The sequence below is a fragment of the Polyodon spathula genome, chromosome 25 (assembly GCF_017654505.1).
Source record: "Polyodon spathula isolate WHYD16114869_AA chromosome 25, ASM1765450v1, whole genome shotgun sequence".
NCBI classification, from domain to species: domain Eukaryota; kingdom Metazoa; phylum Chordata; class Actinopteri; order Acipenseriformes; family Polyodontidae; genus Polyodon; species Polyodon spathula.
In genome coordinates, this window is record NC_054558.1 from 7,689,209 (window position 1) to 7,717,100 (window position 27,892).

Sequence of the window (27,892 nt, forward strand, 5' to 3'; positions counted from 1 at the left end):
CTTGTCCTTTTTCCAGTGGTCATCTTGAAGCAGTGTCTGTGTCTCTCTCTCTCTCTGTCTCTGTCTGTTGAGCTGTTTCTAATTAGCCAGGATTGAAGGTTGAGTTAAGCTCGTCCTTTTTCCAGCGGTCATCTTGAAGCAGTGGGAATTCATTTGGCAGGATGACAGGGAGACGTAATTTGTTAAAAAAACAAGATAACTGCTTAAGATGAATTTGTTTTGATGAAATCAGTCCCTGCAATGCATTGAAAGTTGACATCAAGGTTTTTCAACCACCCAGTACTTGTAAATGACAGCTACAGCCCCCAATACTGTGTCTGAAAACCTGTTTCACCATCATCACTGCGTTTCACTTTTTTGTGCTGTTGTTTAGTCCACTGAGAACGCAGTCTTGATTCCCAAAGCAGTGTGTTCTTGAAAGCCCATAATAGACTCTCAAGATGGGTTTGTAAACATGTCTTTCAAGTCAGACACTGTTTTTCTGTTTATCATGACCCAGTGGCCACTGCAGTCTCAATCTCTCGAACTCCCTCTCAGCACCTGGGCTGGACTAGCTTTTTATATTTTTTAGTTTTTCAAATTTTACAATGAAAACCACTTTTTTTTTTTTTTAATTTGGTCTATTGTATTTGTATATCCAGGAATGTACTAATATACCTATGTACTGAAGGGGGTGGTAATGCAGTATCAAGGACAGGTGAGGCAGCCCTGAATAGCTTATCCTCGTGGACCTCTAAAGAATGTCTAATCGATTACAGTGTGGTGGACCCCCAGTGCATTGCACTTACAGTCCATTCCAGCTTCATTTGTTACACCTGAGCCTGCCCCCTTTAGCATGGTTAAACAAGACCATAGTGTTAAATTGTTGTACAGTGTAAGGGTTCACCTGTCACCGTGACTTGCTCACGTATCTCTATTCGAATGTAGATTGCATTTCTTAAGGATCTACTGTAGTTGTGTTTTATTGCACACTGGATAGCAGTGGTACAAGGCACTCGGAACTGTGTGTGTTCCAGACGGTGCGGTAGAGTAGATAAACAGCAGTTCAGCACCCCCTGAACACTTTAAATCCTCTATTTGCAACAGCTTATTTACAGTAGACACAACATAATTGCAGTTCACTAATCCAGCCTGAGATGGGCTGTAAATCTTCTGCAGTGCATCGTAAGAGCTCAGCCGTGAATCAGAACACTGACACATTTACTAATGAGAGCTTTGAAGCATTGCACACGACAGCGCCGGCTTGATGCATGCTGGAGAGTTTGGGGGCTGGGGCTCACCTGTCTTCATAGTGCTGGTTTATAGAATGATGGCACTGAAAACCAGCATAAGGTACAGCACAGTGTCCGTGCTTCCTGGAGCGCTGTTGTCAGGTTGACAAGAGATTTTTTTTTTTTTTTGGTGCCAAGAAAGCTGTGAGCCAAGAACTCTTTACAAAATTTTAAACCCTCCCCATCCCTTTTTAGACTCCATCTAAAGAAAGCGAAGAAAATAAATCTGTGTTTCTAACTGAGCATTTGATGGCAAATGCTTTTTATTAAGACATAGGGTAAATTAAGTTTGTCATTTAAGCTTTGAAAGATGATTCCTATCTCTAGTTTTTGCAGTATAAATGCCCCCACTTTTGAAGTCAGCACTAGCAGGCTTAGCATTTTAAGTTACAGTAGTTTTAGCTTCTCTTTGTCAAAGCATAGAGGGAATAATTTCTTTGTGCAGCAGTCTATTGTACATAAATATATTGGTTTTGATTGAATACATTGCCATGGAATAAGACTTGAGTTTTCACAGTAATCCAGTGAGAAGCTTGAATCTAATGCTGTGCACGGTGGTATAGTGGTTAGGGTAGAGGACCAGGATGAAGCCCTGCTGTGGTAGACCAGATTACTGTATTGTCTTGGTTATTTATTTGACTGCCTTGATCCATCCAGGGAAAGCCAAATGTTTTGAGCTGGCTACCGTTCAGCCTTGGCTTCTCGCAGGTGCAAATCATTCTGTGTCGCCTGTGCCTTCAGACAAGCTGTTGGCAGACTTAAGCTCAGATAAGAGTTTGATTTTTGGATTCAAATACAAGCCGGAGAGTAGTGTACCTCGTTTCCATGCAAAACGTTCAACCCGAGTTGAAAACCCTGCTGCCCCTGTTGCTGCGTTTCCATGGTAATTTAGCTGACCCCCACTGGATTCCAATCTAAGCTGCACCTGATTTTTTTTTTTTTTTGTTGTTGTTTTTTTATTTTCTCACCCTTTTTCAAAGCAGGATGGGTGGAAGTATGTCCCAACACTGACAAATGGGTATAAACATTCAGTCCACATCCTGGGGTGAGCAGGTTTCTCAGTGCTTTAATATTCTCGTATCAGTCTCTCGTAAGATCCAAAGAATTGTTAGGATTATCCAAAGCAAAGCAACGATGCCCATCCTTTCGGTTTTATAAACAGATGAATTCAACCTTCGCTGCAAGGCTTGCTGAAAAAGAACCTCCAACAACCGCCGAACTCGCACTGCGTGGAAACTGAGTCTTTTCACTCAGGTAGGCTATCAATGGGGTTCAGGGAGAACGAACCCGGATCAGCGTGGATTGACGTGCTCCTGGAAACGAGATGGTGTTGTAGTTTTCAAGGTAGGATCCACAATGATTTGGTTCAGTTTGAATTCAACCACAATTACCCTAAGGGATGGTGTGTAAATTGTCATATCCATTTAATGATAAAGCAATGATGCACTCCCAGTTTTTTTTTGGACATTGCATTTCAGAGAAACATGATACACAAAGAGGAATTAACGGGGAGTGTTCCGGATAGGACCATTCAGACTGGAATACTATAAAAGTGAGCAGAGAGAGACAAAGAACACAATGCTGGTGGATCAATGTACTTTCCTCAAGTGACTATATAAAGCAAGATTTGTAGTCCTATGTTTGCCCTGTTGGCATAGAATACCTTTTTTAGTCAATTGTTAGAAAACGCATTGGAAATGCACAGCAGTATTCCATTGCTGTGATGTCATCCTGTGTTGCATAATGAATCTGTACACATTGCTGTGCTGAAGGATTTGAACTCGTTCTAATCACTTGCCCTCATGCAGTGCTATCATTCTAATGTCTACGTCAACGAATCCAGACTGCCGTGGTTGGTATAGATCGAGAAGCAGAGTTCATATATTGGAAGGTGGTGGATGACCTAGCTTGGAAATTATTTATCAAACCCATTTGCTTGTATGGTCTGTGGTTGACAGGACCACAAATAAATGATCTTGCCTAGTCTGGCAACTACGATCATCAATTCCCACGTGAGGGAGAAATGATTCATATTGACATGGCTATCTGCTTTTTTTTTTTTCCACGCTAGAAAAAACGATATACAGTATGGGGTACTGTAGGTTTGTTCTTGTGAACCGTGCCATACAGTGTGTTGGAAAAAGATCCAAAGAATAATTCAGTTGTTTTCAATGACCGGCATGAATGCCAATTGAAATAGCAGCTGTTCTGTTGGAATTTGTATGGACTTGCAGCCATTCGTTGAAAGGTTAACCCTGAGTCTTGCTGGCAATAAAATGGTGAACTTTAGGCAGGGGGAAGGCAAAACAAAGATCATATTTTTTGGCACAGTCAGCATTAAAAACTGTGTGAGAGAAGGCGTGGACAAATGGAATCTGTTCAGTGTTTTTTGAATGTAGTAATACTACAACAAATGGAATTAACAAATACTCGATGTTCCGTTTCACCCTGGGATGCTGCGCCCGTGCTGTTAGCGTCATTCCGATCTGGACAGGGAGGCCTCTGGTTTAGTCGTTACTGGCTGGGGTTTCCTCTCAGTCATTTTCACACACACTAGCCCTGGTAGTAGTTAGTGAGTGATGGTGTTCGAAGGGGGGAGTGGGGGCCACACTGTCACTAAATACTCAGAATTCTGGCTTCTGATTCAGCTCTTTTTCCGTGGATCCGTTTTGGTGGGTGCTGTGTAGGGCAGTCTGGCTCATGTAGAAGTCTAGAATTGATAAATGCATCAGCAAGGAGTCTCCTTCGGTGAATTAGAATAAACAATGAAAAGTTGTGGGTGGAGGTCTGTGTTGTGGGGTGCACCGCGCTGCATGTGGAGAGGGCCGACACAGCCTGCACACACAGAGCTGTCTTGTCTGGTGTCTCCACTCTTACCTTGAAGATGTTCTTGTGACTGACTGTGTCTGTGAGGCCCAGTGGAAATGACTTCCTCTTACAGGATGAGTTGTAGCACTCGCTAAGATGCCATCCCAGTCCGGTACTGGTTATAATAAACTGGGCGTAGCCTTGTCACGCCAGGATGTTACTTTGTTAGGAGAATGTGGTTTACGGTTAATGCTGACAGGAATTTCGTTTTTGTGTCTTTTTTCTAATGTCAAAACACTGAAGACTTTTTGTCTTCTTATGCTTTTTGCTTTTCAGTGTCACAGAAGATATATAGGATTTAAATTCATGTTTGCAGTTGAGTGACAGTTTTCTAGAGATGCAACGATCAGTTAATGAATCTATTATTGGTCACTGTGGCTTTTATTTTGCTTGAGTTAAACATTCAAGATCTGTAGACCCTAGTCTCGCGTAGCAGACTACCCAGCAAGGCATGCTTTCCTTTCACCTTGCTGGACTAAAGCACCTGCCGTTTCCTCCGCATAGAGTTCCAATCACCTCCTGATTGACTGTGCTGTCTGTGCAAACGTAAAAGCAGCTTTGCAGCGTCTGTGATCAAGTTCGCTATGCAGCCTCAAAACAAATCAATTGCTCCTTCAAATATATTACTGCTGAATGTGCTATATGCAATCAAAGATCGATACAACACGAGGGGGAACAGTGTGTTTGTGTGTGTGTGTGTGTGTGTATGAAGCATGGGTTACTGCTGCAGTGAGATTAACATGAAACATGTTGGTGCCTTATGGTTCTGGGGGCCGCACTGGTTTAAAGAATGTGTGAGCGTGAATTACATACTAAAATAGTGCTGAGTTTTAAACTGATGTGAAATATAATTGAACATCTGCTACCAGTTTTGCTCCAATCTAATATACTAATATTTATTTTTATAATGTATTGATCAGTGGAAGACACTGGCATTTATTTAATTAGTAATCCTGTAGTCTTTCTCTTAATGTGGGTGAAAAGTGGAAACACAAATGGAATGCTGCACATTACAGCCACTCTGACACACTCTATCTATTGAGAGCTAATTCCTAATTGCTAAAGCCTCAGCTTTTGATAGTTGTATTAATGGTGGTTCACTGAAGACTTGGCCAGAGCCTCTGAGACAGTGTAGAGAGCTGGCTGCATTATAAAGGTACATGATTCTCTGGAAGAGAAAGGCCTGAGCACACTATTGGGTCATAGGCAAAGCAGCTTTCATTTCCAGATGTGAAAGCTGAGTTAATCCAAGCAGCACAGATTCCATTGCTGTATCAATCCCACATGTTCTGCCGAGCCCCAGTTTTTCTATTGAGCTAATTTCCAAATTCCCAGCGTGTAATATCTGTGGTATTCCTGGAACAATTCAGTGGAGATGGAGGTTTTTTTTCTGGAGACACAACTGCAGCAAATCGCCAGGGTTACCCTAGCATGGACAGCACTGAGCGCAAACCCTGATCTGAGCAGACAACTACAGCAGTGTTTTAGTTTTTAAACAGCTGGGTTTTTAAAACGAGATGGCTTAACTATAAATCTGTGTGCGTCCTGCCTAAAATTGCAACTTCCAGGATAGAAATAAGTAGGTAGCACAGTGCCTTACCGCAATATTTATTCTGTTTTATTTTGTTTTTGCTTGGCAGGGTGACAGGATATCTGACACTATGTGGCTACGTGTTACCGTACAGATCTCTGTATGAGCTAATGCTGAATGTTCACAGTGTAAACGATACAAAACTTTCTACAGATAAATCACGTGATGCAAAGGACAGAACCACGCAGAATAGAAGAGCAGGAGCAGTGAGCTGTAAATGGCTGTAAAGTGGGTTAAAAGAAAGTTTCCTGCCTGCACGCTTAGTCAGTATTCTCCGACGTCGCTGAAGAGAGCTACTGTTTGCTCTGCTCTGTTGAGGATTGGGACTCTGAAAGATCACTTTTACCAGCAGTGTGTGTGTTTTCTCTGGTCTCCTGATCAAGCCCTGGTGCAGTAGCTCTGTTCAGGTTGTGCTGGATCCAGCTCTGGGATTACTGTCCCCGACCATCCCCAAACTGCAAAACTCAGTGTCTGATTAGAGAATCTGGTTCCGATTCCAACACACTGATTCATTGAGGGTCAGCAGAAAAAAGCACCTAAGCACATGTGAAGCACTGGAGACAGTAGGCAGGCAAATGACCTGGATTTCCATAATGAAATACAGCTCACAGTGCTGACTAGACTGAGCACTCGCTGCTAATCGCTGGGATGCTTTCTAAGCTAACGGTTTAGCGCAGGGTGAAACGCAATACGCTATTGTCTAAAATAAAATATAACAGAGTTGCATCTAACCCAAAGCATATTGTCTGTTTGTGTGACTGCATGGGAGTATGTAGTGAACGGACAAAAATGTTTTGTGGTGTCTCGGTTGTAACAGTCCTACATCTTCCAGTGTGCATCACAGCTTTCTGTACAAGTGCCTAAGTTACAAAGGAAGTAAAACACTTGTTATAAAACATTGTGAAACCGTTTGGCTGCAGGTGTTGCTTTTTTTTTTAAATGGGTCGAACACGGTCCCCTAAGAATGGGAGTAAGGGCTCCCATTGGTATTTCAGAGTTTCAAAAAGACTACCCCCTTTTCGTCTTCTATTTCAGAAGCTGTGCGGCAATAAAGCACTGCTTTGAACGGCGTGAAACTAAACTGACTTTGTTCGTTTTTTGTTTTATTTATGTGTTTATTTGTGCGATGCCACCTGTCTCTCTGGACCATGGTGTCTGTTGGAGCTCCAGTGTAGTTCTGCCTCATAGCTGCATCCGTGTCCAGCCAAGGCTGCTTGCAGGCTTGCTGAATAAACACAGGTCTGGCCCCATAGCTGTTAGAGGTCCCACACCTCCCTTTGCAAGGCGCTAGCTTTCTGTTAGCCCTTTGTATAAACACCAAGCTTGTGCCTGATGGTTGAGTAGTGCGTGCCAAAGGCTACCATAAAAGTCAACCATGATGCAAAATATCAAAGTACCTTTTAATTATAATGTTGCTCGGTGTAAGGTTCTGAATCCCTACAGCCCAAAGGAACAGCATAGGGGTAGAGTTGGCAAAGTGCATAGCCCCGCACTGCCCTGCCATGCCTTGCAGTGGTACCCTGGACTCCAGGGACGATCCTCTTCTGTGTATGGGGTTCACCAAACAGCTCATTGTCTATTGGCATGGTTTTGTTTTTGACAACTGGGCTCTACTGTATCATTCTTTCAGCAGAGAGAGTCCTTGCATGTGCCGATTGCACTCGAGTTTAGGTTTTCTTCAGCTCGTTAAAGTCGTCAAAGAGTTCACGTTGTTTAATCTGTGATTGGTACGCAGAGAGACACACGGCTCGGATCAATGAGAAAAAGATCAGTCCCTGTTTAGAGACTCGGAGCTGCGTGGTGAGGCTTGAAGGAGGTCGATCCTCATTCGACTTTGTAAGGGGTTTGATCGACACACGTTTTGTGTTTTATACATTCAGCACCAAGCCGAATCCGAACTGTATGGGTCCTGCCCACAGCTTTAAGCAGCCTGCGGTACACCAGGCATTCTTCCCAGAGGCCGAGAGGGAGGAGGATCTGCTGTCCTCCCAGAGAGAGAGAGAGAGGGAGGAGGATCTGCCGTCGGTCCCAGAGAGAGAGAGGGAGGAGGAGCCTCTGTTGCTGTCAAGGGCATCACAAGGAATAATCGCACCGTTTAATGTCACAAAACCTTTACCTAACTTTTCAGTCTTTTTAACTGGCTAGGTAACATCGTAGTTTTGTAACGTGATTTACTGTAACTCCCTATTGCTTGTTTTAAAGTGAACACTATCAAACGTGGTAACATGTAGAAACTTCAGAGAGGGAGGAGGAGCACAATGCAGGACAGATGTGGCACCACTTTATCGCCGTCGCTCCCAGAGCCAGAGAGGGAGGAGGAGCCGCCGTCGCTCCCAGAGCCAGAGAGGGGTGAGGAGCCGCCGTCGCTTTTCCGCCACCAGAGGGAGCCGGGCCGCCGCCGCCGCCTCCGCCACCAGAGGGAGCCGGGCCGCCGCCGCCGCCTCCGCCACCAGAGGGAGCCGGGGCGGCCGCCGCCGCCTCCGCCACCAGAGGGAGCCGGGGCCGCCGCCTCCGCCACCAGAGGGAGCCGGGCCGCCGCCGCCGCCTCCGCCACCAGAGGGAGCCGGGCCGCCCGCCGCCTCCGCCACCAGAGGGAGCCCGGCCGCCGCCGCGCTGCCTCCGCCACCAGAGGGAGCCGGGCCGCCGCCGCCGCCTCCGCCGCCGCCACCAAGGGACAGAGGGACCGGGCCGCCGCCGCCGCCATTCGCCACCAGAGGTAGCCTGCCGCCGCGTCATGCTACCTTGGACATTCGGGGCCCCCTCAACCAAAGAAGGCTTGGGGGCTCCGACATCAACCCCGCCCACCACCACCCACCATAACAGCCCACCCAAGGGATGCACTGGGGTTGATTAGTTGATTAGGTTGTAATCTTATGTAAGGGGTTTGATCGACACACGTTTTGTGTTTTATACATTCAGCACCAAGCCGAATCCGAACTGTATGGGTCCTGCCCACAAGCTTCACAGGGACAGCAAATCTTATAAGCTTCACAGGGACAGCAGAGAGAAGGGGGAGAGTGGAAAGGCTGACAAAACCTGTGTCTGTTATGAACAGGATCGCAGCCTTGTCTGAGTTGCAGCTCAGGTTAACTGTATCTGTATTTTTGCAGGGAATGTTACCGTGAGATAAGACAACGGTTTCACAGCACCAAGGCATGCGCTCCGGGTTTATTTACTCAAATTCTGATCTTTTATCAAGGGTCCGCATTTCCAGAGTCAAGGTCTGTTGGGTATCGCCATGACGACATCCAATTGCTTTCACATATTTTGATCCAAGTTTGGAATCAGACAGAATTAACCATGGTAGAGTACTTTCCGATGAAATAAATGAAGTGTTGTTTTGGTTTATAGTGCTGTTTTATTAAAAAGAGTAAAGTGTAAAGTGTACAGTAGGGCTTTAAAGATGCAGTGGTGGGTTTCAGATCATCCGTTAAGTATGTTCTTCGTGATCAGGATCCAGATGTTCCATTGATTGTTTCTCCCTACAGACTCTGGTGTGATTTATTCCTGCTGTGCTAAGTGTAAATCATTCAGGAGAAGGCCGTGTGGTCTCCGGTTCAAATCCCAGCTCAGCCAGTGACTCGCTGTGTGACCCTGAGCAAGTCACTTAACCTCCACCACACCAGAGACAGTGGTGTAAGTGACTCTGCAACAAACAATAATACAAAGTTAAAAAGTTCTGCAGGGCTAGTGTGAGTGCGAACCGGTTCCGTCATTAGTGTAATGTAAACGTTAATCCAGGGATATTTTCTATCGTGGCGCTGTACAATCTATGCAAACACAACAGAGATTATACCTGTTAATCTGTTACAAAACGTACACCTCCAGTAGCCTATCTATATAGATAACACAGTAGATATTAGCAGGAGAAGTGTATGCATAACATTACACTGTCTGGAAGGACTTGATCTGTCGCTTGCTATTTTCCGTTGCTAGAGGTCAGATCTGACTTGTGCAGTTAGATTTATTTGTACGCGTTACACTTTTGGCTCATGGATAATTCCCAATTGGAGTGATCTGTCTCGTTTACAAGGGCATCCCAGGGGACGAAGCAGGAATGCTGTGCACAGGCAAGCAGTCATAGATTCTGCGTGGAAAACTAAATAAATACATAAAGAAAACGGCATTAACGTTTTGGTCAATGCCTGAATGCTTCCAGTATTTATAATAACAGGGGTGGCTACTTGAGGATAAGAATATGTGTGTGTGGGGGGGGGGGGGGGGGGGGTGTGTGCTGTAAAATTCTGATTTGCATGTCTTTCGGCAGCTGCCCTCGCTCTTTCTGTTTTTGTTTTTTTTAAGCCGAAACACTTTTTAATGAAATTCAGCTGTTGTTCATGCTGAATCTTGACCAAGGAAACCTGAGATTTGCATGGCAGATCCAGAGTCTGGAAAGACCCTCCATTGTGAAATACATGTGCATATTTGTACAGGTTAATGCAAGTGAAGGTTACTGCATGCATATACGTATAGTTTTGTTTTTTTTCCATCCGACCGGCAGGTTTTCTTTTAAAATGCCAATACACTTTCCATCCCAAAGATTAAGTCGCTGTTTGTTTGCCAAACCATGGGTCCTCAACAGTAGGTGTCAAAGCCCCCACTGTGCTCTGGTCAACAATATTGCCCATACAGAGGGCTATACAGGAACTTTACTACACTCAAGAAATACAATACAGTGGCGTAGGTGGACAGTGCCCCTTCCTGAATGTGGAAGATGCCATGCTGTTGAAGAGATTCCCCCCAGATTCTTGAGTTTGTCTGCTAGGTGCTTCCTCCTTGTAGTCACCTAGCAGATATATAATCACCATCAGGAAGGGTACAAGAAAGCCCCCTCTCAACCCTCAGTGTCCAGTCAAACTCTCCACTTTTTTGACAGAGTGCATCTGTATTTATTTTTCCAGTAAAAAAAGTACTGCTTTACTGCTTTTTCACAAGCTAAGGGCTAAGACCTACACAGCTGACGTCTTTGTACTGTCCGTTTCCTATCCGCAGCATTCTAATTTCCACAGTCCTTTTGAAAAAAGCAGTCTCTTGGAAGAAATAAATGTGTTTTTTTTTTTATCGTTCATTGGAAACACAGGCTTCTTTTTTGCCACTTAGCTTGATCACAGGACTAATGCGCACACATGACTTCTTGAGTCTTGGGTAAATGGAGCTACTTCCTGTATTCCTCTCGCTTGTAAAGGAAAGATTAGCAGCATCTGAACAAGCAGTGTTTTGACAGTGACTGTTCAGTAAATCATTGAACATACACTCGTGCTCCTGTGGAAAAAGTCAAAGCACGTCCAAAAAAATCTTGAAGGCGATGAAGCAACACATTCGGCTTTGTGGTTCAGAGTTTGGTGACTTGTACGATTTTGTAACATTAACAAGTGAAATGTTACCCTTTGTTTAAGAAATTCAGATTTATTATGACGCTAAAATAAAAAGGGTTTTCGCAATCGCAGGGATGCAAGCAGGCTTGCGAAATGTATTACTCACAAAAGATCGGGTACAGTGACAGTTTTCTTCCTTTCCTTGCATTATGACTAATTGAAGTGACAGATTTAATTTAGATCAGCTGTTTAAAAAAAAAAAAAAAAAAAATCTGTGCAATTTTTATAGAGACAAGAATGTGTAACTTCTTTATGTATCTCTTTCATACAGCTGGATCTAACAGCTCTGGAACATCAATTACTGTCCCCGTGGCAGCTGCTGTTGTAAAAACAGGCTTGTATTTCTGTAGTATTCTTCCTTCCTTACCGTACATGGAAGATGACATTTTAAATGGTATTTTCTTCCCTGTTATTACTTGCAGTGCTCTGCCTTTTTTAAAGCCTGTTTATCATGCAGCAACACAGTAGTAGAGATCCACTTCCTGTGCCACAGGTAATAGGGTCCCACCTGGTGGGGTTTGAATCCCTGTTGAACAGGAAGTGAAAATACAGTATGGTGGATTTAACCAGTCACAGTGAATGAGACCTGGAAAACAGAGCAGAACCTCTCTGTGGAATGTATTCGTGTGTTGTGTTTGTTATTTTGTGTTGTTTTTTTTTTTTTTCTCCCACTTGTAACACCCCCGGCCTCTCACTCGACATATGGGAATAGCAGTTTTTCTGTATACTCGCATGTCTGAACAGATGGCGTACCTCTTGGGGTGAGTGCATTCCTAGCGAGTTTTCATTTCAACCCTGGAAGCTGAAGTAAGAGAGGCGTAATGTTTCACAGATGGCACCTATTAATGTGGTGCTTTAGTGTACAAACGTTAACTGCGGTGGCATTCAGAAATTGGGTTTGAAGGTCCCTAAATGGTGCTTTTGTGTTGTTTGTATATTATTACAGTTCCTGAGGTATGTCCCTCAAATTCTGCTCCAGTGTGTCAACGTCTAGGCTCTGCTCATGAAACCTATTCCAGTACTGTTATTTATTTTTACTGTGTGTGTGTTTGAAACGCTTTCCTAAGGCTAGTTTTGAAACGGGAGAAAATATTCGAACCTTGTTTTAAAGAACTCTTTGAGAAAGCTTTCATTGACTTGATGAAAGTCTACAACCAGCCCCTCCTGTAAGAGGCTCAGGGTTTGATGGCTGTGGAGAGTAACGACTACCTTCCTGTCCCCTGAGACTTGGGGCTTGAGTATCACAAAACCTTGATGAGCTTCCGTGCGGCACAAAGACAGTATGCTACTTTAATAGGGCTGAGTTGACCGTCTACAAGCCACAAGGCAGAGCATTAATCTGTTAGGATAGTCGTTTGCTTCTAAAACTAGGCAGGCTGTAAATCTCTCCAAAGCAATGGGCCAATTTGTTTATTTGATGTGCTCGCCCTTATTTCACTTTGTCTCATCAATGCTAAAATTGTAATTCCCTTTCACAGCACTAAATGTATTACATTTGCATTTTGTAAATCAATGCAATTTGGTCCATTAGTCACAGTGGCTTTTATTGCTGACACAGGGTTGTTGGCTGTGATGGCATTGCATAGATCATGTCATGTCAACTGCCTCCACTGTTCTGGATCACCAGATTGAGCCGGTGTCTGCATTAGTGTACCATGCCTGTACTGAGCTGAAGAGATGAAGGCTATAATGATGAAAAGCAATAGTAAAGAACACTGAAAAGTCACCAAAAAATCTAAAGGGTGACAAGTGTTCCTATATTTTTCCAAGACCACTGGAAAGCAGTGGATGAGACACGCTAGTTCCACTGGAACAACTCTTGTTTTTTACTATCTCTCTCTCTGTTCTCTCTCTCTCTCTCTCTCTCTCTCTCTCTCTCTCTCTCTCTCTCTCTCTCTCTCTCTCTCTCTCTCTGTGTGTGTATAAGACCAATCAGAAAGCAATCATTTACTGCTGGAGTGTAGAGTGGGGGGAAGTGGGGGGCTTAGTCTCTTAAAGGTACAGAGCGCGCTCTACTAATTGATTTGATTCTGAAGGAGTGAAAGCCCCATGATGGTTTAGGAATGCCATGGCTCGGGGGAGGTTACTAAACCCATTAGAGGGGCTCTCTGGGGGGCAATATGAAGAGACAGGGGCTTCTGTTGACTTCCAGCGACAGGGCCAGCTAACGCTACAGGCTGCCTTCAACTCACTAGACTCGTGTCAGAGTTTAAATAGGACGGGTTATTTTAAATTCCTGAACAGTGAACCGGTTTATAATGTCAGATGGAAGGGTGTGTCTTATTGACCGCCAAAGCACTCTTAATCGGCACGTCCAATTGAGATGCACAGAGTACTGCATGTTTACTGCATTACAGTGCTGTCGCTGATTCAAGAAACCATTGTCTGGATTGCATATGATGGGCAGGCTGTGTTGTCAGAAATGTTGTAATTGGAGAAAACGAAGAGTATGTGTATAGTCCCAAATAACTATTAAGCAGAAGTTGCATATCAAATTTAAAAGGACACTCTCGTCACTGTATACAGTACACATGTACATAAACAGCATAATACCAGATGATGCTGTGATGTGTTCCAATGAACCCTGGCTCTCAAAGGCTTTTATCAACCAGAATATTATTGCACGTCTGTCTGTGTGTGTTACATAATTAAAACATCCATTTGTTTTTCAAATAAAAGTAAGGTTATCAGTCAGTTTTTTTTTTTTTCTGCAGGATTAGAAACAAAACAAAATGGAGGGCTGTGCTTTTGAATGCCATGCCAATCCTGTTAGACAGGAAAGAAAGAAAAGACAGGCGAGACAGATCCGGTTTCATTCATTACCAGTGACAATACCATTAACCACTTTACACAATGTTCCAAACCACCATTTATCTACCAATGGCATACATTATGCGACTTCATTGGGAATATTTGTCATGGGGAGACAGAGAAACAGGTGATTTCCTTTTGAAACTTGTGATGTGTAACACACACAATTAAAAAGTAAGGGCACCACAGTGTAGTGATCTCACTCACCTTGCCCTTTGGTGTTGCACAATAATTTTATTGCAGTAAGATAGCCAGATATAGAGTGTGATCTTTTAAAATCTACAAACAGGTCCTGGTTCAATGACTGCTTTGAAAAACATTCACAGTCATTAAAGTTCTCTACAGCTGTGGCCAAAAGTGTTGCATCACCCTATAGAATGAACTCATTTTGCTTCATGAAGTTGAATGAAACCTGCAGATAATGTTACGTTAACATATTGAATTACCGCTTTGTTGTTTTCCCCATATACTTTACGAAAAACTGACAAATTGACTGACATTTCAAAATCTAACTTGAAGTACTGTACTACTGTTATGGCTTCCAGTAGACTTTTGTGATATGATTTTGTAGTTTCCTTGATTTGCATGATGTTAAATAAAATATCCAAGTTATGTTCATATAGATTTTTTATTCTCTCAATTTAAAGATTCTAGGTAATGCACAGATTTTGGTCATAGCTGTGTACTGGACCAGTAGCCCTGCCTAGCTTCTGAGATAAGGCTAGATCACAGTCTATCACAAGGTGCTGCACTGGCCCCAGCATAGTCTACGGTTCTCAGACTGCTCGGGAGTCTCAGAAAGGTTTCAGATGGGCTGTGAAACAATCACAAGCAGATCGACTCGGTTCTTTTGTATTTTTCCTGCTCAGAGAGACACCAGTATGTACTGGCCACTGTGCATTGCGGTGAATATTTCCTGGAGAGTTGTGTCACTTCCCAGATAGAAAAGGATTTGAGAATCACTGGTCTAGTGAATAGCCTTTGATCTCCATCTCTAACACTGGCATTAAACTATCCACGCGTGCACAGAGCCATACAGGCTCTCCACTAGCCATAATTAACACTTATTCTCTTGACCAAACTAATTGAATTGCCTTGATAAATTGCCCCCAGTACCTTTGTTAGCATTTCCATTAGTCATGGCTTCCCGTACTGCAAATTGCTAATTGACACAAAACCCCCAATCCGTCTGCGGTAATGTGGCGCAAGTGTCAGAGCTTTAGCTATCTGTATGAGAGACTGCTGATGCTACCTCCCAAGATGAGACTCGGATAAAATGAGATCGGACAGACATTTCTGCACAGTACTTCTTTTCAATCAGTACCTCGTTTTTGAGATTTTTAGATTTATATAAATGCCTTTTATTCTTTATTTTTTAATGTGAGTTTATAATTTAAGATGCAAAGTTTTAAATCATGTGCAGATGATTGACATTGGATATTAGAGAGAGAGACTAAAATTATCTTTTAAAAACAATAGTGCAGTTATAATGTCATCCCATAAGGTAAGGAAGTAGTGCCAGCCAATTTCAGAACATCTTCTCCAGCTTCAAGTGATCATCCCCCCTTACTCCGACCTCAACCCGATACATGACCCTTAGGCTGGACTGGGCTGGAAATGAAAAGCAGCTGCTCGGGCGAGCATTTCCTGAGCTTCACAGAGCTGTACTGTAATGAAACCGTGGGGCTCTTGAAGGAATTGAGCCCTGCAGTGTCCCTTCCCCACAGTGGAGCTGTTTGATTAACGGGTGAAGGGAAGTCACGCTGGGAAAACAACACAACGACAACCCATCCTGCCGTGAACTGGGGCCATTGTGGAGCTCCTGCACGGTCACTAATACCTTGCAGATGTTGTTGGGAGCTTTTGTGCCCCATGATCCTGGTTTACAGCTGGCTTCACCCCTATCTCAGGGTCTTCAAGGGCAGCCCAGCTTCCTAAACTGCTTGTCGTTTCATTTGAACCGAGCTTTCATCACATCAGCCTTTGGTAAAGTTTTATTTAGTGTCCTTCCCTGAATTTTATATCTGCCAGCTTTACAGATTAGTTCACGTGGAAGCTGCCTAGCGATCGGTGTTTAGTCTATGAAACTACAAGCTCAGCAAAGTCTTCTTGCATTGAACAATGGAGAAGCATTGTACTGTATCCACCCCTTTTGTTTTACTATAGAGAGCCGAAGAATACATATATTATAAATATGTATTATATGTGCTCACAGCGCTGTCCGGCTGCAGAATTGACATACTGTAGCTGGACAGTGTGAGCCAGCTTATTTTGGATTTTGGTTATCTTCCAGTTTCTTGTGCTTAAAATCCTCTGCTTTCAGATTGTGGAAATGCAACTTTCTGTTTGACCGCAGAAACCGAGAAATAGGGTATGTCTTCAGTGCTGGGGGAAAACACATGGAGCAAGAGCGAGCAAGCTTACAGTGGTGTGTTGTGCTGTTTTTCCCTGGGGCAAATCTGGATTCTTTCCATCGTTGGCACTGTAAATTATATTGCATCCTATCAGTAATTGGAGTGATTAGTTGGGAAGGAGGAGGACAGAATCACTTCCGCGGCTTTCACACAAAGTTTCCATGGAAACTGTTTTCACAAGGGAGGAGGGGAAGGCTTCAGTGATACTGTATCAGTTCTAGTTTATTTCGAGTGTCACTTGTTTTATCTCATTTGTCTCCTAGATATTTTGTTTTTATATGATGGCAGTAACTCCCAATTGGGACAGATTGGGACAAATGTTGTTAAAATGAACCTTCCTTTTAAGGGGGAATAGCTTCCCTTTGATTCCAATGTGTTGGAGTTTTTTTTTTTTTTTTTTTTTTAAAGAGAATTATTTATTTTACTAAATTCTTAAACAGAACCTAACAACATGAAAATGTCAATGGAGTGATCCTGCTTCTACTGCACAACATTTTGTACACAGTGTGCATTTGTTTCAGTCAAATCTTGATGAAGAGGCACACTTAAGGAATTGAGAAATATGACTCAGATTTTTTTTTTTTTTTTAATGAAATCCTCCCTGTCCAGGAATCTAAAGCCCAAGGCCAGCCACAGTAGTGTACAGTTTCAAAGCAAATCCTCAAACGCAAGAGACTTGCTTCTTGAGGTTTCAAAGTGCCTGGGTCAGACAGCGTGCAAGGGAGGAGCCCTACTGCTACTGAGGTGCCTGTCCGCACTCCACAGCCCTCTTCTGGAAGGGAGCAGATCCTTTGCCTTTCCTGTGTCTGTCTCCCATAAGCCCCAGAGAAAGGGGCCTGGTTTCCTCTTGACCAAGATGAATGGGGATATTTTTACAAATGACGCAAAAAAGAACAGTAGCCTTCCCCCAGGAAAATCCTGACAATTGTATTTTGTTTTTGTTGAGTTAGAATTGAAAAAAGCAAATGTTATTGTCTTTGAAAGGCGGTGGAAAGTTACCAATGCACCTGAATAAGACCTCAATAAGAACGCCTTCCTTAACTTGTCAACTAGCTGATTCAGAACCCAGAGGTCAACATTTTCCACTCCTTTTCTGCCTAAGCTGCTGTACAAATAAAATATTGTTTGTTGTCGTTGTAGGTTCCAAACCCCCCTGGCGCAGAACAGTAATTGAATGTGTGCTGCGCTGCTCTGCATTCTCAGCTAATTGCTGCTCGTTTGTAGTCTTTGTAATCCGACACCTTTTGTACTGAGCCAATCCGCAGTTCTGCAGATCCCGGATTTTTGGGCGACAATGGCATGTTGGAGAAACAGTTGAACAATTCCCTTTGTGACAGGTTCAGCTTTGGATATATTAAAATGCTGAACCCCGGTCGGGGTTCTGCCCCTGTCAGCAGTAATGACAGATGTGGTAGAAATCTGTGTGATGAGGGTGAAATTTACCACGTGGCAGCTGCCGAGATTCAGAAGGGCTGTGGGATCTGTGTAATCCTGCGTGTGTTTGTAGGCTTACATGTTAACATAGATGTGTGTGTGTGCGTGCACGTGTTGGTTTATTATTAAACACTAGCACACAGGTTTAAGTTTTTTGCATTTGGGTAAAAATAAGTAAATGTAAGCATCTTGCAGCACTTTGTGGAAACTACATGCCACATGCCCACAGAGTGCCAGAACCTCTCCTCTGAATGAGATTTTAAACTGAATAGTCTTGCGACATTCTCCGAGAAAGACGACACTGTCTCTGTGACCCATAGCGACAGCGCAGCACATGGGTTAAAATAAGGTGTCTCTCTATTCCTTAACAAGCCTGTCAGCTGTGAAAGTGTGTTTTTAAAGAAAATATCCCCTCCCCCTCCTCCTCTGTTAGTAACTATGGGTTTCCTGCTCTGGGTTTAGAAGCATTTTTTGTATTTGTTTCCTTGGAAACACATGCTAGCCTCTCTGGTATGCTGTGTCCTACTTCCTGTCGACACTAACATATTTGAAGGGGGTGAACCAAGACCCATATTGCACTGTCCTTTCCAGACAGTGTCTAAAGAGATTGTGAGTGTTTGTATACTGGAAAACAGTACAGATCTTTAAACAAATGCTGGGGTCCTGGATGATGCAGAAGCGATGAGCTAAGCTCAGAAATGCAAAAGAAGCCAAATTTTCTGTGGTTGATTCATTTATAATGCACAACATACTGCTGCAGTTAGCTCTGTTGTACTGTGCAAAATAAAAGAAATAAATCATGAATTCACAGGGATGCAATGTGTTTAATCCAGTAAGATATGAACCATGGTGCAATGCAGTACAGTATATTTAAAATGTCCTGTCTATTGAAGTGACTGCACTATACAGTAGCAGATGAACAGACATCTTTGCCAGTCACTGCCCGTGTGACAAACACAGTATATGGATTCTTGACAGTCTAATATTGTTGCATTTGTATCCTGTGAACATGTCGATAACATTTATACAGAAATTGTGGAAGTTAGTTGTACCACCCAAGGATTTAATGTGCTAATGAAAGCTAAGAAAACTGTTCCCCACGTACGGCATAATCATACTGGTGCTATTTTCACGCCAATTTTTGTTTGCTTGCCCATAGTGTGGTTTGTAAGGCAAGCGTAGGGGTTACTGGAGCAGTTTCGGTTTACAGGATTCAGGCTGTATTTCAAAATCATTCTGAGGAGCACAATCCTCAGTTTTCTGATGCTTTTCCCATGGTTATTGTACTGTGCATTTGTCTTGGTTTTCCATGTTTTTAATGTGCTTTTCCATACTCTCTGTTACAAAGCTTAACTGTGCCTTACGCTATACGGTATGCTATGGTAAACTTTTAGAAGGGTGGTTGGTGTAATCAATAACTGGACCTTCATCAGTGATCAGTTTAATTGAATATTACAAGTTAAGTACAGCATGGTCTGTATTGCCAGACAGCATGCATGGACTCTCCATTTCATACTGTGTTTATCAGTCATGCCCCTGCTGCTGTCACACATTCTCTATCAATCGTATTTTTAGCTTTGTCGGGGCTGCATTTCAGCTTTATTTCAACATTAGTCACCAGATTGAGAGTTTTGAAATATAGATCTTCTGACTCTTTTCCAAGTTCCTATAATTAAGCAGATGTTAAAGACATGTTTGCGCTCTATTTATAACAAAAAACTTAAGCTGACCAGAGGCTGTGTGGATGTGATGTCACCAGTTGAGGTTACCAAAATTTAGAATGACGTATTTTTTAGTCTCTTGGTTTTCAGAAGGTAAGGAGAGTATGTCACCTGCATGTGTTACCAAAGCTAAGTGTTGCTGCAAAAGGTATTTTGCATTGCTGGAACTACATATAAAGTATTTATTATAGACTGCTGGTTTCATTCATTGCTGAAACCCACCAGTGTGTTTTCACATACTGTATTGCGCTAGTCGGAGTTGAGTCCGTTACCATACTCTTGCATCTTTTAAGTCTTTGAAAGGAGTTGCCATAGTTAACCCTGAGCAGTGCTTCACAGAGAGTGGTGAGGGGATGGAATGGGCTGCCTAGTCATGTTGTTGAGGGGATGGAATGGGCTGCCTAGAATGGCCTCCTGGTGTTAGTAAATGTTCTTGTGTTCATCTGTTGCTGTTGCAGTTGATCAAAATCATAGCTGTGTGGCATTCATTAAAAAATAATAAATTCAGTATTGAATGTGTCAAAGTGACCAATCCAGGATTGCTCAAAGGATACAGATTTTCTATTATTATTTTATTATTATGTGTTTATTTAGCAGACGCCTTTATCCAAGGTGACTTACAGAGACTAGGGTGTGTGAGCTACACATCAGCTGCAGAGATCACTTACAATGTCTCTGAAAGACGCAGTGCTAGGAGGTTCAGTGACTTGCTCAGGGTCACACAGCGAGCCAGTGGCTGAGCCAGGATTTGAACTGGGGATCTGCTGTTTACAAGCCTTTTCTCTCTAACACTGGCCCACACAACCTCCTATATTGCTGCTGTTGGCAAGCTGTCTGGACCACCACTTGGTCAGTAAGCCTTAGAGGAATGGCAGAAAATGAATGAGGACAAAAGAAAGCAGCTTTTAAAGTATTATTATTATTATTATTATTATTTATTATTATTATTATTATTAACCAAAGTGGGACAGTGCTATAGGAACCAGTGAGCATGAAACATAAGGAAAGTTCATATATTTCAATCGGATGAAGTAACCATCAACAGGAGTGTGATCCACAAGGCAATATATCATTTAATAGCTCTTTTCACATATATCCAAACGATTTTAAGTAAAGCACGAAACAGTGAGAGCTAAATAAACAGATGTTCACTTTTAACATAATGCTAAGCTCTACAGGAGCTGAAATGCAGCTGCTTTAGCTGGAAAGCCCCAACTTTGGTTTTACTGGCATGGATTGTGTTCTAACATAGGAGAAGCCTGACCTAGACTAACAAGGCCTTTGGTCTTCCTAGAACCCACTTGCTATGCTGTAAAGGGATAGTAGGGGAATTTCTAGCACAAAAAAAAAACACATTTTAATGCAAAGACACAGCTGTGAAACTGGTGAAGGAGAGTTCGGGAAGTTTCTGTGTCTTATAGAGCAGCAGAATCTGCCTTGAGGAAGTAAGGTTTGTAATGATGTCAGCTTGAAACTTGGCGCTGAAAACAAATGAAAATGACAGTGTGAGACGACGGAGTTCTGTGTTTAGTACAGCGCAGTGCACAGACAGCTTTGTCTTGTACGCTGTTGACTAGAGGCACTCTATTTCAGCTTGCGTAACTAGCAGAAAGAACGGCAGGACCCCAGTAGACTGTGAGAAATCATGAAGGCTGCGGACATCCGGTTTCTATATAAATGGCAATGCAAAGGTATTTACAGCTTTTTGGGGTAAAATCTTTGCGATCAGTACTGGACATCAGCTAAACATGAAAGAAGGGCTGAAAAGGGTTAAGAATGCTATTTGAAATGTACCGTACTGAAAGTGTGTTAAACCTGTAGACTTCATTAAACTAGCTAGGATTTGTACTTGTTCTGAAACTGGGCATGTTTGTGGCAAATGGACTGTAATATTAGGAATGTAAAGCACCGCATATCGGGAATAACAAAGTGGGATAGAAAAAAAAACCCCACAGTGAATGAGGTTCAAATAGAGCTGAACCTTCGTCACAGGGAAAGGTGGACGCTTTGTGGAATAAGGTATGGGATAACTTACCAAGTGAAATATCAGAAAACGCGATGTATAGAAATGGACCAACCCTAGATAAACAAACTAAGAGGTTCATTTAGAATACAACAGGATCCTTTTATTTGATAAACCGGTCTTTCATAATACCGTCACCAGCCATTACAACCTGAACCTGAACCTGCAGGACCTTGCAATACATGACTTGCAGCACACTGTTACACAGGGCTTTTACCCTTTTCTAAACAGAGTTTAGTATTAATGTAAAAGAACATCTGTTTGTGAGTCTTAAATAGTGCGCGCTCTAAAGAAAGTCTTTGCTTATTTAGCAGTAGTCAATGGATTATTATAATTGTTTTATTATTCCCCTCCCCACACACACACACAGAGCTTGGTAGACCTTGAGCTCTGTCGACTGGGAGTGCTTGACACGATTGAAATCCATCCTGTCTGCTTTTGTTAGTGAAGAGATAAAAATAGGAAGGCATTTACTACTCGCGCAGCAGCGTCTACCTGTGTTTGTATTGTCAGCCAAAAGCCCAGGAGAAGGCCGTTGAAGGATTTCTGTTCTAATGCACATACACCATTGTAATTACCGAGTAACTGTTTGGAGACTGCAGTGTAATTATTAATACGAGGGTTGGTTATTAACGATCTCCTGTAGCTTCTGTATTAAAGACTTGCTTGTTGGATGTTTCACTTGAATATGACAGTGTAATAATAAAGGTGAGACTCTGATGTGATCTTCCCTGCAAACTCCAAAGCATTTGTTTGTGGACGTGGGCTTGTTAGGTTTGAGGATGGAGTCTGGTGTAAAAAGCACCCAGCCGTCTTCTCTGTGCAGCCCTCGTCTATGAGGCGACTGCAGCTGCTCACCGCCTCTTGTTAACCTACAGTAGGGCTAGAGTTGTGTGCTCAGGATTAAACTGTGTGTGATATCTTTCACTGCAGCACTGCAGACTAGTCTTTATCAGATAAATCCATTGAGCAGTTTACATCAGGATACAGCAGTGTGAGCTTCCCTACACCCCTCCCCAGCTAATGTGCCTCAAATACCCTTCTGCGACTCCCATTGCATAGAAGCTTGACCCATTCCTAGTTTTACTATGAGCTTAGTAAGTAAGTAAGCTTCTTACTTATACACTGTGGCTAATCGAACTTGTTGTAAAACCTGAAATGAGTGAACATGCTATGCAATAAGAGTTTCCATCCCTGTGCAATGCAGCTGTATAGCTGATTGGAGAGAGCTGTAAGTAATCTACTTTTGAGCAGTCTTGTATTGGTTCATGCAGCTTTCATAGAGTATACAGTGTTTTTATCTCCTCTCTCTCTTTCCCTCCTTGCCAGAGATCCGTGCCCAGCTGCTGGAGCAGTTAAAATGCCTGGACCAGCAGTGCGAGCTCCGGGTGCAGCTGCTACAGGACCTGCAGGACTTCTTCAGGAAGAAGGCTGAGATTGAGATGGACTACTCTCGCAACCTGGAGAAGCTGGCGGAGCGCTTCCTCACCAAGACGCGCAGCACCAAGGACCACCAGTTCAAGTAAGGGACTCGCCTCGGCTCTGTGTTTGGAATTTATTAAATTAATTTCCTCCGGCCAGTCAGACTTTTGCCTTCCAAGTCATGATCATCTTGAAGATGGACAATGTTAAAAAAATTGAGCAAGGTGTGATCCAAACCCTTGATATAATGACTAGGCTTCCTCAGACACCAAAGGACAGGGACTAAAGCAAGTCTGATATCAAGCAGCGTTTATGGGGTACTTTCTTTTAGTCCTCAGCTGGTAGAAGCCACAATGTACAGTACAGGCCGTTATGTCCCAGAACAGGAGCTCAAAATTTCATACTGCTGAGGAGTCTGACATACCTGCCTGTTTGTTTCAGCAGGTCAGCTTTATTGTAATGAATAGCTGTACTCTGAACTGATACAAGAATACTGGAGTCTTTATTTTCTGCAAAGACTTCCCAGATTGGGACCAGGGGGAAGTTATACTTAAGTTTAAGGGCTAAAGTTTAGAATGCTTAAGAAAGCAGTGTTTCACTATTTCAGCTGATTGGTGCATTTGGGGTTTCAGTTTCATGTTCCTGTTTTTCAGGTCATGTGAGTTAGTAAAAATACCAGACAGATGAATGTGTTGGGGTGAGGTGCATGGTTTTGCATGGCGCCCATGTGAGAAATGTTAGGATGACCTGGTTCTGAGGCTATAGCAAGATACATATACATTAAAATTGCAGCTGCATAATGATGAGTCAAAATGGTACGGCTGATAAAACCTTAAATACACACCTTATCAGAAATGCCTTAAAAAAACATTGTGGTTGTACCTTTTTAAATAATTGATGCTGCTTTAAATAATTCAGATCTTGCATTAGGTTTTGCCTCCTTGTCCCGCAGCTTCCCGCTGCTTTTTCATCTCAGTCGGGATGCTAAACCTGAGAATAGACGGCGTTCCCTGCAGACAGCTGTCAGCTACAATTAGAGGAGGGGTGTCTGAGCAGCGCCCTACAGGCTGTACCTCTGCCTGGAGCTCGTCTGCCAGTGGAGGGGAGCAGCCCTGCTCTCTCATAGGCAGGAACTAGTAAACACAGCCTCCATGCTGTGCCTGGCTCGCCCACTGCCCGGGCCCATGTAAACAACAGATGTTCGAGCACCGATTGTGTTAATTATAGCAAGTTTGACTATCTCAGTAGTCTTAAGTATGAGACGGCAAACCAACGTTCTTAGGGATAGGCCTTCTGACCCCTTAATCCAGCAGCTTCTTTGCAGGGCTGTACTGTATTTGGGCTGTTTGGTTGGGTGTGCTTTTGAAAATGAATCCGGATTGATGAATCTTGCTCATGCACATACTGTAGTTTGAAAATATTGAATTCTGTGCATTCATGTATATTTAATCTCAATAACAAACCAGCTGCTATAATAACAATAAAAAAGTCAGGCCTTCCCCAGTAAAGTCCTGTTTATTTAATTGAAGATATTCAGAACATTTGCATGGATGTCGGATCCGTCAAAGAAAGACTGGATGCTGTCATGAACAATATTGTGTAACCTGCTTTGTGACTGCAATAAGACCTTTTAGGAGGAAGGGCGGTCCATTTAGCCAGGATTTCCAGAGGTTTCATTTCACCTACTAACCTGGTTGGGTTTTTTTTTTTTTTTTTTTTTTTTTCCTTCTCCTGAGTGCTAATGGACCACGCTGGCACCAAAGCAAGCGAGCATAAGTGTGCTGAACGGCCTTTTCTCATTCTTGAATTTCTTATGTTCTTATGTCCCGCATCTGTTAACAGGGGTTAAAGAACCCAGTATTCATTTTTTTTTTTTTTTTTTTTTTTTTTATTCAGCCTGGACACTGGAGTTAACAGCGCTGGTATTCTATGAAAGGTGACCTTGAAGCTTAGTTGTTCAAAGGCAGGACCTCCAGCACCTTCTAGCACCATGCTGTGACACTGACTGAGTTCTGGCCCAGAAGGAACAGTGGCTTCAGGCTTGCATTCACTGAACAATATCATTAGCATTTGCTTGCATGACTGTGGCATACATACAGTATACTACAGGTACTCCTCAGGCTGTTTGGCTACCCATACTAGGGTGAAGGACATTAATGACAAGCCTCTTGGTGCCGATGACACTGCCCCTCGACGGGAAATCCTTTCTGAAGGGACAGGACTCGCTCAGTCAGCAAGGGCGTCTGCTGAGATTACAAGGCTCAGGGGCACTTGAAGGAGAGTGTTGGCAGGACGTCACAGTGCCAGCCCACAATCAACAGAACCTGCAGTGCAGCAGTCTGTTATGATGGCGTCTTCATGTACACACCCTGCCAGAATCAGAGAGCACTTTGTGCAACACACCTAGTTGTACAGGAGTAGGAAAGGACAATGTATCTCCCCCGTTTCTAACATTGGGAGATTTGCCTTGTTTGTGAATCTCTCCTTTTTGCAGTACGTATTTCATCCCTAGAGATACAGTGCCTGACTTGGGCGAGGTGTTTGTCTGTATTTAAAGACCACTTTCAGGTTGTTTGACAGCTAGGTAAATGCAATTCCCTTCTTCGCCAGTTTTGATACAGTGCTGTATCTTTCTTCAGGTCTGCATCTGCCACCCTGCTGGTGCCCAGATAAAATCCCAAGTATGTCTCTGCACTGTCTGCATTCCCATCCCGCTGGCTTGCTTCCCTGGAAGAGCATGTTGTTGCGGCTGTGTCACATCTTTGATAGCTCTGTCTTCTTGACATTGGTATGTGTGCTATGCACTGTCTGTGACCTAGCAGCAGGCTCTTCTGACAGCTGGGAGCATCCGGACTCGACCCTTTCCATTGTGAGTCAGCAGTGTAAGAAATGCTGGAAATGTTTCCCCATTCCTCCTGCGCTTTCTCACTTGCAGCCAGGCTGTCAAAGCTGAGTGACCCTGGCATTCCGGTCACCGACTCCAGGCTAGTCCGCAACACTTTTTAGTTTCAGCCAGACAGTTTTTGCAAATAGAAATACATTGAGTAAGCTACTGCTGTTAAAGTTGTAGTGTCCTGTTAAGTGTTGAATTGTAATTTCTGGAAGCATGTTATCCACATTCTTCCTTAGTTTAGCCTTCTGTGCATGGTTCACTTTATGAGAAAGCCAGCCTTTCTTTTTCACTTGCCAGTGTGTTAACATTATCCAGTGGTCATCCATAAATATTAAACACTCATTAGGGATGAAATTAGAAATACTAAAAAACTGAAATTCACTGTCTTAAAAAAACTTCCAGTTGAAACGTTTTTTTTTTATTTTTTTTATAGTATTTCTAAGTATGCAATGGGCATTACATGATTACATTTTACTGTCTGAGGTTTTTTAAATGTATCTGATCTAGTATTGCTATGCAAAGTCTTGCCAATCCAAGTTGCTTGGGGTGCAGATCGGTTTCAGTTCCTGCTTTCAAGCAACACAAGAGTGGCGTCTTGGTACAGGATGCACTGCACGTCCGATTTGGTTTTCTGGTTTTGAATTCCATGCTACAGTAGGAATAGAGAAGTTCAGCTCTCTGTTCTATTTACACATTTACTGTATGGAAAATCGCTCCACATGTTTCATACATTGTAATCTTGGACAAAACGTATAAAAGGCTACTCTGTTTGACCCGAGTTAATAGTGGAAGTGAAGCTGGAGAGTGTTGTGGGATGCATTTAAGGGGCTTCTGGTTTACAATAATGTACAATAGATTTGTAAAAATAAAATTACTGGAATTGAGATCTTCCCTGCAATCCTGCTGTAATACACAAAGACCTAGTATGATCTGTGCAGAAACCATCCACCCGGCTTTCCCAGCGGCTGTGAGGCTCCACTTCACTCACGACTCCGTGCCCTTGCAGTGAACCCAGTTGTCCAGCTAGCAATATTGACATTGAGCATGAGGCGTTTTGGGGTGTTGCATGACTTGATAAATGAGCCATGGTACATGCGTCTGAGGCACACACAGTTTGAGACTGTCACAATCCCATGAGCGTGCTATAGGGGCTCTGCGAACAGACTGGCTTGTGTGGGGCTGTCAGGCCAAGAAATGCAGGACTCAGAATGGCGAGTGAGTGCGCTGGTGCGCTGGTTTATTGTAAAACAAATAAAAGGTTTGAGCAAAACTGAAACAAACCCTGAACTCAAAACAAAACTGCGTGTTGGCCAAAACAAACAGACAAACAAAACGGTGAACGCAAACCCCAAAACAAGTATCGTGCTGGAGCTTCCAGCGCGAATAGCAATTGTTTTTACTTTTTGTTTTTGTTTCTCCCGACTCTCTCCCGTTCTCTCTGCGTGCGTGAAACGCTCGCTCTTTTGTGCAGCTGTGCCAAGACTCGATTGCTAATCGAGCATTCAATTGAATCTCAGTCTGCATGTGAACTAATTGTGCGCTCCCCGTGCACCCATACAAATACACACTGTAATCTGCACATGAAGCGATTGTGCAATCCCCGTGTCTAAAAGCAAATACACTTTTTAAATCACCTTTGCTACATAACCCACACTTCGTGCTGCACTACACGCATACACATAAACATCCCACATACAACATAAAACGCAAAATACACACAGGGGCGGGGCACTCTGTCACCAGCTCCCATGCTGGCTGGTGCTAAGTGATCATGGGACACCGATCACCGGAAGCCATCCCAGTCGTACCCCAAGCAGAGTTCAGTTTCCAGCAATCAGAAATCCTTTCCAGTCTGTGGGGATCACACTAAGCTTTTGGATGTTTTTTTCATAGATTAAAAAATAAATAAATAAATATTTGGAATGGAGTACTTAGCTGTGGCCTGTAAATGGTTTTTGTAAAGAGGTGTTCAGGAAGGAGTGTCCTTTGCTTTCTGGAGGTTTTGATCCTGTTGGTTTTGCACCACTCATCTGCGTGTGTTTTGTGCTCGATTTTTTTATAGTGCTTAC

General features: G+C 43.1%; 1 protein-coding gene across 6 annotated transcripts in view; it reads left to right on the forward strand.

The window, feature by feature from the left end:
* The window catches only part of LOC121299502 (SLIT-ROBO Rho GTPase-activating protein 2-like), a 76,925-nt gene that overhangs the window by 15,284 nt on the left and 33,749 nt on the right, over positions 1-27,892 (forward strand). For 5 of the 6 annotated variants that reach the window (XM_041227248.1, XM_041227250.1, XM_041227249.1 and 2 more), the window contains exon 3: positions 22,838-23,030. In XM_041227248.1, the coding sequence (XP_041083182.1) occupies positions 22,838-23,030 (193 nt within the window). Of the gene's footprint in view, positions 1-21,085; positions 21,177-22,837; positions 23,031-27,892 lie in introns of those variants that run through there. The other variant, XM_041227251.1, reaches the window with a different exon arrangement.